Source organism: Papaver somniferum, chromosome 2 (assembly GCF_003573695.1).
Source record: "Papaver somniferum cultivar HN1 chromosome 2, ASM357369v1, whole genome shotgun sequence".
Lineage (NCBI taxonomy): Eukaryota > Viridiplantae > Streptophyta > Magnoliopsida > Ranunculales > Papaveraceae > Papaver > Papaver somniferum.
This window is the reverse complement of record NC_039359.1, coordinates 83,243,330-83,255,525: the sequence shown is the minus strand read 5'-3', so window position 1 is coordinate 83,255,525 and position 12,196 is coordinate 83,243,330. Positions and strand designations below refer to the sequence as shown.

The following is a 12,196-nucleotide window of genomic DNA, read 5'->3' as shown; positions in this document are numbered from 1 at the left end:
TTCTAAAATTACTTTGGAAAATTGAAACTGAAGATGAAGAATGGACTAGATATATGAAAGCAAAGTATACAAGAACGGTGATTAGATAACTTGTTACAAAAAATCTTCAATATGGCCTGGTTTGAAATGGGTAGTAAATGAACTCAAGTAAGGGAGTAGATGGCTGGTGGGGGATGGAATGAATCTCAGTTTGGGAAGATAAATGGGTGAAAGATTATGCACTCATAGATCATTATAATAACCCATTTGTACAACAACATAAAGAATTGAAAGTGATCTAATAACAAACGGTGAATGGAATGTTTCTGAGGAAATGAAGAAATACTTTGAAAAAAATGAGTTACCAGCAATAGGGAAAAAAAGTGATAAAATGATATGGGATGGTGACTTAACTGGTGAATTTTCAGTTGCAAATGTAGTGCAACAGATAAGAGTGAAGTATCAGAAAGTACACTAGGACAAGTATATGTGGTGACCTTATATACACCCTTATACTTCTTGTCATGTTTGGAAGATGCTCAGAGGAGCTTGTGCAACTGGAGAAAGTGTAAGGAAGAAAGGGTTTGATACAGTTTCCAAATGCTACTTGTGTGGAAATGGTGAAGACAATATGGAACATATTCTGTGGGAATGCTATTTTAGTAAGGAAATTTGGAGTTGGTTGGGAGGTATGTTTACACTTAATGCTCCTACAAAATTTGATGAATTGATAGCTTGTGTTAAAAATCAAAGTTCTTCAGTAAGACAGATATGGTACATAAGTTCATTCTTAGTGATGGGGGAATTGTGGATGATTAGAAACCTGAAGTTCCATGAAAATATAGATCCCAGCACTACTAAGTTCAAGAACAAAATTCTGAATTTTACAAAGGAATGTGGAGTCATGGTAAAGGGGTTCATGAAGAATAGTATGTATGATCTTCACATTATGGTGAATTTTGGTATAAAAGGAATAAAGAGCAAATATGCTGCCGTGAAAGAAGTATTTTTCAAACTTCCACAAGTTAATCAGACTCTAATTTTTTGTGATGGTGCTGCAAAAGGCAATCCAGGAGCTGCAGGTATTGGTTTTATTGTCAAGAACAAATAATGGAACATGCTTAGGAGATGGTATTGGAGGGATGGGTACTGCAACTAACTACATTGCAGAGGTAATGACACTGATAATAGCAGGAGAGTGGGCTGTGAATAAGCAATTACTTGATATATGTTTCATCTTAGACTCTAAAGCTGTTATATTGGCATTCAAAAGTGGAACAATACCTTGGATAGTAAAGAATAGACGGGAGAAAATAATTACATCTTTGAGAAGTATTACTTTCAGACATGCATATAGGGAAATAAACTTCTCAGCAGATCAACTTGCAAAACAAGGAACAAGACTAAGCAGAGGAGTAATAATACTTTATGAGGGAAGACCAGATTCTTTGAGAATAATGGAACAGGAATATGCACACTACTTCAGATTTTCCTGAAAATTATAAAAAGATCTTTCCTGTTTTTATACTTCCATTTTTGTTTTTTGTTTTCATTTTAGTTGGTCTTGGCCTGTCAAGACTAACAGTTTACAAACTTTGAGTTCCTATTTGGTAATAAACTTTTTTTTATGATTAAAAAAAAAACAATATAGACATTTGAGATCAAAGTAGACACATAAATGTTTCTATCAATTGGTTCATGCATTTTTTCTCTATCAAACTACCAACGACCACCAGAGCTAGGATTTTCCGATATCTCAATAAGAATCCATATAGTACCACTACTATATCCCATAATCCGTAAACCTGTAGCTCACACATTTCCTTTCCACCTCGAAGAGACTTCAACATCTATATCTATGGTAGTCCCTTTCAAGTGTTCCGACCTTTTGTAAATCCCCAAAATCGGCAACAACAATCTAGGAAATATATGTACGAGCGGGAAGAAGGAAAAAAAAATTAGATACTGGATTGCCTTAGTACTCTGTTGTCTAACTCGAATGGTTCTATGGACCTCATGTGAAAGACTTGGACAAGTCTAGATCAGAGGATAAACAAATTTCCTCACAACTAGGAAAAGAAGCCTAAATAGGTAAATACTGAGATTCCATTAAGAATAAGTTTTGATCCTTGTTCAAATGCATGTGCCACCAGACTGATTTTCAAGATTAGAGCAATAAACCTCATGTATAGAAGTACCCTAACTCATGAATTTGTTTTTGAACAATCTCTTTATAGTAATTAGGCAACATGGAGGGTAAAGTAATTTCATACATATTATTTATCTGCGATATTTCTACAAACAGGTAACCACAATTCTCAATGTCATCATTTTTAACCATCTAAAGTGTTACTGAATTCATAATCCACTATTTTAATCCATTCTCATATTCAAAAACTAGCTCATGAGCAGAATTTTCATTGTGTTCAGCCAGTAAAATTGAACATATAGTGAATATCAATAAAACTGGAAGTAGTTATGACAATATTGAATTCAGAAACACCAGCAAGATCAGAAAACCTCTCATTAAGTTGGAATCCTTTTTCAGGATCAAACATTTTACGCATGGAATCAAAGACAATTAAGAAATTATCATCAAATATTAATTAGTAACTAACCCTGCCCCTTTTAAGTTGCAAGAGAACATCATCTCTGTCATTGCACAAATTACAAGCTACACTCTCAGGCAAGGGGTTGTTATCAAACGCTTTCCCACGATTAAATAAGAAAGAAGTAAAAACAAAATAAAGATATTAGTAAACAACTACATTCAAACTCATAGTAGGATTAACACTACTATTAATTATCTGGTATAACAACAATCGAAGAAGTAAAAAACTAATCTGGTAAGTACCCATTCTTATTAACCAGCTTATAAAATTTTTATTTAAAAAATCTATCTAAAGATTTCAATCCCGAAAAAGAAAATCCCAAGTTAAAATCAACTTGTAATTTCTCTTTTTCATGATCAAATATGCTATGAACATAATTGAGAATAATGGAAGAACATTCACCAAATTCAAACTGATTCTTCCTTTCAAAATCATTCATGACAGCCTTGAAATTTTCTTCGAATTGAAAACTCGCAGAATCGGTTGAATCATCATTTTCTTTGTTAACATCAGAAGAAATTGATTTAATCCTAGTTTTTGTAACCTCTTCAATTTGAGAAATCAACCCATTATTGAGTAATCCTCTTCATTAAACAAAAAATGAAGGAATTACTTCAGAATCGATAGGTTCATCTATTGTCTTAAATTGTTTAACCACAGATCCAAGTAATTTGAAACTTTCTACTGAATTTTCAGCAAATATCATAAATTCCATCTCCAGTATTGTTTTTATTTCTACTAATAAGAAGCCCTTGAATCTACCAATAAGTTTTACCTGCCAATTATTCTCCATCTTCTCGGTTATTCTAGCTTGAAATCTTTTTAAGCTATGAATCTTATGTGATAATAATTGAACTTTTGTGAACTATCTTGGATAAAAATCGTCCAAATCTGCAACCTCCACTGAAGAAACCATCAGAATCGAAACGACTCTAGATACCAATTTTCATATACTAGACTGATTGGGTTTGTTACTTTTCAATTCTCACGAATCAAGCCTCTAGGTTCATTAGTAACACTGCCTAAATCGAGTTAACGATCTGAATTATATTGATAAATGATAAGAGTTATATTAAATTCACTTGAGCGTATTAAGTTCTTCTTTCTACCTTAGCATCTGACGATGCTCCAGGTGGTATTCATCTACCCATTCACTACAACCTACCACTATTTGCCACCACTATATAACTACATTAAATACCACTATTATTAAAAACATACACGGATATGGTAAGGGGCACCCTCCTCCTAATGATCAGGTACATCACGTAGTATGACTACTTTGTTGAAGACGTACGATAGTTGTTTCGACAACTCAAGTATACAGAGTTACGTTGTATAGTTTTTTATACCTTTATGTTTCGACATGTCACTAATAGATAATTTTGGTAGAGCATTCCTCAGTTGAACCCGCCAAGCGTTGGTATGTCAAGGTTCGTTGTCATATTTTAGTTTCAAAACTCAAGATCGCTTGATTAGGTTACTAAAGTCAACTTGGTTAAGTTAGACTAAGAAGTCTATAAATGTTGAGACAAACTCGTGTTACACTAAAGAACCTAAAGAAGTATAGACATCAACGAACACATCATCCTTATGTTTGAGGTTAGTAATAAAATACTTGACTTGTTTCCTTTTTATCTACATTATTAGATAAATAGGCACAAAAACAAACAGTAAGAGGGGATTGGTTTATGAATTGATGCAATAAGAAGAAAGAGATGACTAGGGAATCCCTGAGCATTACCAAATATTAACTCAATTGATATCTATTTAGATTTCGTTATAATTAATTATCACCAACCATAGGTAACATGGTATGCTTAGCTAATCCCAAAATTCCCTTGTATTATTGGACTTCATACACGTTTAGTCACGTGATCCTATATATATGATCCATCAAGAAATACGCTTTTAAGGTGTACATCAGTTGAATGATTTAGGATTTGTTATTTTAGGTTGATCCCAGAAGTTAAACTCCGCATGCTCGGTTCACTTACTGGTGTTTTCTTCACATACAATTACTCTAAAGAATCTATCTGCAAAGTCTCACGTTTTCCAACTGTGTAAGAGATGCCCGAGAATTACGGATCACTCAACTCTCTATTAGAAATGGATAGTGGTAGGTTTGGTGGTGGTGAAGGAGGAAGTGTTAACATTCGGCGTATGTATCATACAAGATGGTTCAAAAGGTTTCAGAGAGGCTTTATTTTAATAATCCAGATGTAATGCAAGGCGATTCAGGTTAGGGTTTCTTGGAATAACAGGGCATTTTTTAGTTAAATGTCCACCAAACCTGGCTATAAATGAAGCAGATGGTAGGGATACATTCCTAAGCTAATTGCCCCCAAGTTTTTCCTACAATTGGTAAAAGGTAACCAACTGTGAATGGCTTAGTTGCTCAATGGTAATTTTTTATTATAGGGACCAGTCTAGAGATGTTAACTTCAAGATAGATCCAACATAGATTAGCAAGTGCATGAATGCTCTGAGGATCCTTCAAGCATGAAGGCGGGTTGAGTATTCTTCCATGAACATGGTTATTTTTAATGCATTATTTGGTTTTTATTATTTATTTTAATTGTTTTTCAGGTTGAGTTAGCTAAAGGTTGAATGCCTGATTTTTGTCGCTGAGACTGAAAAAGATTATCTTGAATGTATCCTATTTGTTTATGTATGTACCTTATTGGTATGAATTGGGTGGAAGGTTTGAGAGTGACCTTCATGAAGAGTATGATAGTTGACAAACAAAGACCTTTATTACTACCGATGATTAATTAAAGTCTCTTATTAATTTAATCATGTTCTCGACATATTTTATGTCCGTAGTTTAGATTGGGTTTGAAGAAAAATCGATAGAGGATGTTAAGAATCCAAATGAAATCCTAGAGGTGGTAGGTTGTGAAGTTGATGAAAGGCGAGATGAGTTCTTATAGTGAGAGATTTGGTTTTAGTCTGATGAATTTTACATATATGTTGATAGTAAAAAGATTATGATTCGAAAAAATCAATGAACAAACACTAATGATGGCCCTGAAACTTAAATAAACCCGTAAAAGAAAATACCACATTGATTTCAGGTGAAATTAGATTTCATAGCACAAATAACTCAAAATCAGATTGTAGATCCAATGATGAGTAGTAGGGTAACAACACAGTTCAAGCTAAACCAAGAATAGTTCCAAGGAGTATTTAGCTTAATGTATCAATCAAATGATTGACTTGAAGTCGAGAAAGCATGTAATAATACATGTTGATGAAAAAGGCAATGATGGATTCCCAAATTTATTCCTCCTACACGTATAATGGCTTTTAAATTTTATTTTAAACCATGAATCTTAGAATTTTCATAAATATAGTAGTTTGTGGAAACAAGTAAATAACTTTTCTATTTCAGTTGTCATATGCAGCGGAAAATCACATCCCCTTCGGCTTGGATTCTAAAATGATTTTTTAAACTTCCTAGAATAAAACCAAACTAAATGGTTCGATTTTAATTATGAGAAAACTCAATCTTCCTCCGATTTAATCGGATCTTATTCATACTTGTATTTGTCTTATTCCGGTAATTTTTTTCTTTCTCTTATCAGATTTCTCGATGTTGAATTTTTACGGTATGTTCTTATTACTTTGACAGACATATTCTCTTATTTTCGATCTTAAACTCTTTACAACATCGAATTTCCATTAATGAAAGAGGTTCCTAAAAAAAGAAAAAAAAAAGCAAAAAAAAAACATGATGTGGATGTGAAGGCTACTGAAGGGTTTGAACTTTGAAAGGCATTTTTGACTTTCTAAGCCCATCGGGTCCACTTGGATGAAGTTTGTGTCACGTGGTTTCAGTTTCACACAAACACCCACATAATCACCCCGACTCAAAAAAAATTCAAAACAATAATGCTACATTTATCGGGGCATGAATCCCGCGAATGTCAACCCAAGACACAACAAAATGAGGGACCCACAGTGGAACCCATAGTCCATCCCCTCTAAAAAAGCCTTTCAACTGATGGTCACTTTCTTGTATTTCCCTTCCCAAAAATAACCGTATTTTCGCAAAAATTATCCAGAAACTTTCATCTTCATCTTTCTAATCTAGATTTACTCGGTTCAACCGGGTAGATCTAGAGAATCTTAGCAAATATATATCTTAATAGTATATAATTACTATCAATAAAATTATAATCACTGTTTAGGTGATTATAATGTTCCTTTTATATCTTATTTTAGTTTTATATCTGATTGTTTGTTCTAGAAAATTAGTTTTTCAATTATATATTGCAATTTCATATAGCCTTTTAGGCGTTTCCAACGATTCTCATAATCGTTTCTAACATATATCTGAGGGCGATCTACATCGACTTGACGAAGATCTACATGTGGATCCTTGGCAACAAGATTTGATCGCGATTTCGATCAATTGTGCTAATTACTCCTTTTAGGAGCATCTAGTCTTATTGAAGACAATAATTTCTCAATTAAGAAGAATATTTAAGAGATTTTCAAATGGTGGATTCAAAATAATCAGGCCATCTCTAAATCGAATTCCTCAACGAAGTACATGTATATGATGCTTTTGTATTTTAGTATTTTTTCATGTATTTCAATTGGTATGTTGTATCTCTTTGATGTAATTGCATGTACTCATTGCTTCCAGTTGGCCATTGTAACTCTTCTAACCTCAATTAAATGAGGTATTTGAAATAAAAGTTTGGGACAGCCCCTGATTCCTTCAAAAAAAAGATAAAAAAATAAATAGCCCATCACCTGCAAGCTCCAGTGGGTCTTACGGTGCCCAGCCCTGGTATGTATAGCATCACTCAATTTAAAAAGAAATCTTTTCAGAACACTGAGAACTCTTTTAACTTACCAAAAAAGCGCGAAATAGATTGAGAGGAGAGGAGAGGAGAGGAGAGGAGAGATCTAGGGCATGAGGGAGAGATATATCGGAGGTAAATATAAGTTGGGGAGGAAGATCGGTAGTGGTTCCTTCGGAGAAATCTTTTTAGGTCAGTCAGTCAGTCGGTTATTCTTTCCCTTTTGGTTTCTATTATCAGCTTTTACAAAATTTAGAATTCTTAATTAACGAATTGAATGAATGATTTTCAATCTTGTTTCAGCGACGCATGTCGATACTCGTGAAATCGTTGCTGTCAAGATGGTAATAATCACTCTGATTTCTTAGAATCATTACTTAAAATCTTATTTATTCGTATAATTGTTGCATGTCTATATCTATTTTCAGTTTGATCACGAATTTTCATTGTTGTATTGATCAGATCTAGTGATTGTGAACTTGTCTACTAAGCTGAACTCTAGCCGACCATCTGCAACCCTGGCTGTTTAAATGTTTGTAAAATTTTGCATGTTTTTGAATGTTTTGCTGTAGGTTGTACAGTATAGGCAGGGCCTTTACAATTGACATCACTGTGTAGACATATTTGCTGTTTTAGTTGTAAATATATTTCCAGAGATCGCTTATCTAGGTTACATTTTCATATTTTTATTCAAGAGAGTGCTTTTTGTATTGTACTATTCTGGCTTACCCTGTTGGATTCTTGTTTGTGGAAATCAGCCTAACAAGTGCTTGTGTTCCTGCCTTAATTAGGACATCATATACATCTAGCGCTTTCGTTCTTTTATTCTTCCGTGAGGTTGCATTGACTGATATATTTTTTATCATATTTTTTGGATCGTTTCACAGGAGAACAGCAAGACAGAATATCCGCAATTGCTTTATGAAGCGAAACTGTACAATATTCTCCAGGGAGGAAGTATGGAGAACGTTAATTTATGGCTGATATTGTGTTCATTTGTTTTATAATGCGATCCTGATAGTTAAATAATTTTCTATCAGGTGGTATTGCTGCCATGAAATGGTGGGGATTAGATGGGGAGGATAATGTCCTTGTGATTGACTTGTTGGGCTCAAGTCTCGAAGATCTATTTGACTATTGTGGAAAGAAGTTTTCTCTCAAGAGCGTCTTAATGTTGGCTGATCAAATGGTAAACCAATTTAGAGCTTGGTTCATGTCTGTAGGTTCTTGTAACATCTCTACTTTTCAGCAAGGCTAGATAGAATCCACCATATACTCATGCCACACCTTTTTATTAAATTACTTTCACGTCTTAGCTCTGGACTGTGCATTTATTTTAGTAACATTAACAAACTGACTTTGTATTGGGGGTTGTGAATTTGTTATTTAGATCAAGATGACTCTATAAACTGTTATCATCTAGGGCCGCACAAGCATACCGTAATGCTATAACTATAAACACCATTCACATCTTGGTATTTCATATTTCCTTTGTACTTATAGGGTAACTGTTGTAAGATAATAATACATTCAATGTTTCTCGGTTATTGTTGGCTTGTCCTAAGTATACGCTTCTTGTTCTTCCTCTTTATCCACCCCCAGCAGCCACCCGCCCACCCCATGCTTTCTGCTGTAGTGGGGGTAGGTAGTTACTTATTCAGAATTGTTGGTTTGTTAATGATGATTACTACTTTCATAGTAACTTCATATATTCTATGTACATTCTGGAATATCAAATTGTGCGATTTGGTGAATTCTGTTTACTCTTACCTTATGCAGATTTCAAGAGTAGAGTACATGCATTCAAAAGGCTACCTGCATAGGGACATCAAACCAGATAACTTTCTTATGGGTCTTGGTCGTAAAGAGAATCAGGTGATACTGATATTAGACCCTTCTCTTATTTATTTACCTGAGCAAGAAATTTATTTACTGGTCACGTTTTCTGGATGTAGTTCCATAATTCTTTCAAATGCACATTTTCAGGTCTACATTATTGATTTTGGTCTTGTCAAAAGATACAAAGATGCCACCACAAATCGCCATATACCTTATAGGTAATGCATTCGTGTTGGCATCCAGAATACAACAGTCGCTTGATTGCCTCTCCCCTCGTTTTGTTTCAAAATTTGACCAGTTGTTTGGGCTTAGTGTAGTAGCCATGATTATTTAGGGATGAGGATAACATCTCAAAATGTATAGCTTTACCCTGGGGATCCAGTGTTTACTTATCTAGAGCTAAGTTCTTCAATTGAATAACTGGTTCACTGTCCTTCCCCTGAACATTATACAGGGAGAACAAATTTTTTTTAGGAACTGCACGTTATGCGAGTTGTAATACTCATCTGGGAATTGGTAAGTAAATGGTAATACAAGCTTGCTAATTCCTATATTTAGATCACTGGATTGCCAGATTTTCTCATTTTTGTTTCTCACAACAGAGCAAAGTCGACGGGACGATTTGGAGTGTTTAGGCTATGTCCTTCTCTATTTTTTGAGAGGAAGGTATGTTCTTTAGCTGCTTCAACTTTTTCCACCTACTGCAGTTATGAAACATTGTATAAATATTTCTGCATGTAGCCTCCCGTGGCAGGGTTCAAAAGCATCCACCGAGAAATGTGAGAAGAAGTTATCAACTCCAATCGAAGTATGTGTTATTAACTTCTGTCTGTCGCATTGATACATGTTTGTGTGTATAAACTTAAAAGTTCTTTTAATTTACAACAGGTTTTGTGCAAGTCTTATCCAGCGGAGTTTGTGTCATACTTCCGTTACTGCCACTCTTTGACATTTGACCAACGACCTGACTATGGATTTTTGAAGCGCCTTTTTCGTGACTTGTTTACTCGTGAAGGTATCTACCTTTCTGAGAAAAGTTTTTCCTTTCATATCACGTCTATATTATTGCAAAGTTATCCGTCAATAACCGTTTCGTCATCATGAATGGCAGGATACACATTTGATTATATATTTGATTGGACTATTCTAAAGTATCCGCAAGCACAGAAGACGAGATCCCAACCTCGATTGTATCCGCAAGCACAGAAGACGAAATCCCAACCCCGATTGTATCAGCAAGCACAGAAGACGAAATCCCAACCTGAATTTTCTGTGAGTGCTTTGTTACTTGGTTGTCTGATAATTTTTTTGTTAGGTAACTTGATTTTGTAGAAACAGAGGAATAATAAATGGAAGGGTGCGACTACACCCATAGGAGAAGCTGCCTTTTTACACACTTGTTCCGATTCTTTTTTCTTAATCCATGTTTAGGTTTCAAATTCAAGTTATTTGTGATCAATCATCAGCAAATAAGGTCATCTTTGCTTTAGTTTTGGTCGCTTTAATTTTAGTCTTCAGAAAGATATTCTCGCGTAAACATTACAAATTTCAAGTTTGCCTATAGAAACTTGCACCCACAAGACACTGTAGTTGAATATCACTGAGATTCAAAATCTAGCGGGTGCAAATGACCCCACTTGCACCCCTTCCCTCCGTCCCTATGTACACAAAGTATGAAACTCATTCCAACACTCCCCTTCCAGGTGTGTAGATATCTAGCATACCTGGCTTGTCGAGGAATGAGTTGAATGGACGACCTGGAACTCCTTTTGGCAGAATATTTGTAATCTGATTTTCAGTTCTTGCAAAAGAGATTGCTGATGACCCCCTCTCTTTGATGAAGTGTCTATCCATTTTCACATGCTTGGTTCTGTCATGTTGGACTGGATTGTCGGCGATGCTGATGGCAGCCTTGTTCTCACAATATAATTTCATAGGGCTTGTAAGGCTAAATCCAATCTTCTTCAACAGTATTCTTAACCACAATAACGCACAAATTCTACGAGCCGTAACTTTAAAGTTTACTTCAGCACTGGACCTACTTCTTTCTGCGCCAAGTTACTACGCTTTCTCCCTTAAAGGAACAATAGTCAGAGGTAGACCTGTAAGTGCATGACTCAGTTGCATGATCATTCTTTGGAAATAACAATCCTTTTGCTGGTGCAGAAGACTTTAAGTAGTGAAGTATTCGATACACCGCATCCATGTCTCGCATGTATCCGCATATATATGCACCAGAGAGTGCCTGAAAGAGTGTAATCACACCCATAGGAGAAGCTCCCTTTTTATACACTTGCTATGCACAACTACAAGTATTCCTTTATTAGGTAAAATATTTAGATTACACTGTTCACCACTCCTACAGTGCACTATCATATGCACACTTGCTATACACCGGACCAATAGAGAGCAGACTATCAGACTAATCCAACGCTCCCCCTCAAGCAGGTACGTAGATATATCCTTACCTAGCTTGTCGAGGAAAGCTCGAATGGATGACTTGGAAGCCCTTTTTTCAATTTTTCTTTGATGAAATCTCTATCCACTTCCACATGCTTGGGTTTGTCATATTGGATTGGATTGTGAGCAATATAACTTCATAGGACTTGTAGTTCTGAATCCAATCTCCAACAATATTCTTAATCGTAGTAACTCATAGATTTCATGAGCCATCGCTCTAAACCCTACTTCTACGCCAGACCTAGCTATTACTGATTGCTTTTTTCTGCGCCAACTTACTAAAGTTCTTCTCACAAATAAACAATAGGCAGAAGTAGACCAAGACTAAGAAGTCATAACAAGCGGAGTACCACTTTCCTTAGGTGCTGAACGAGGAATATGATACCAAGTCTGATCTTCAGCATAAGTACTCTCCCCTTGAAAGGAAGTCCAGGTAGTTGAGAAATAAGCTTGATCTTTATAAAATGTGACATCTGTAGATACATAGGCTTT

General features: G+C 35.2%; 1 protein-coding gene across 2 annotated transcripts; it reads left to right on the top strand.

Moving 5' to 3' along the window:
• The first annotated feature begins 7,464 nt into the window (after positions 1–7,464).
• On the top strand, positions 7,465–11,001 carry LOC113348218 (casein kinase 1-like protein 3). Of its 2 annotated transcripts, XM_026591925.1 has the most exons (12): positions 7,465–7,597; positions 7,709–7,749; positions 8,293–8,362; positions 8,446–8,594; positions 9,185–9,280; positions 9,392–9,462; positions 9,699–9,760; positions 9,847–9,910; positions 9,986–10,052; positions 10,133–10,259; positions 10,356–10,516; positions 10,948–11,001. In XM_026591925.1, exons 1-12 carry the CDS (start codon positions 7,519–7,521, stop codon positions 10,990–10,992), a joined length of 1,032 nt encoding a protein of 343 aa, XP_026447710.1. In that variant the 5' UTR covers positions 7,465–7,518; the 3' UTR covers positions 10,993–11,001. The 2 variants fall into 2 exon arrangements, with proteins under 2 accessions (XP_026447710.1, XP_026447709.1); XM_026591924.1 differs by lacking the exon at positions 10,948–11,001 and having other exon boundaries at positions 10,356–10,733.
• Positions 11,002–12,196: the final 1,195 nt, after the last annotated feature.

Excerpts from the sequence above, each read along its gene's own strand:
- LOC113348218 (XM_026591924.1), top strand. The coding sequence starts at position 7,519 with ATGAGGGAGAGATATATCGGAGGTAAATATAAGTTGGGGAGGAAGATC. Across the intron at positions 9,463-9,698 it reads AATCGCCATATACCTTATAG|GGAGAACAAATTTTTTTTAG; the intron begins GTAATGCATTCG and ends AACATTATACAG. Across the intron at positions 9,761-9,846 it reads TAATACTCATCTGGGAATTG|AGCAAAGTCGACGGGACGAT; the intron begins GTAAGTAAATGG and ends TTCTCACAACAG.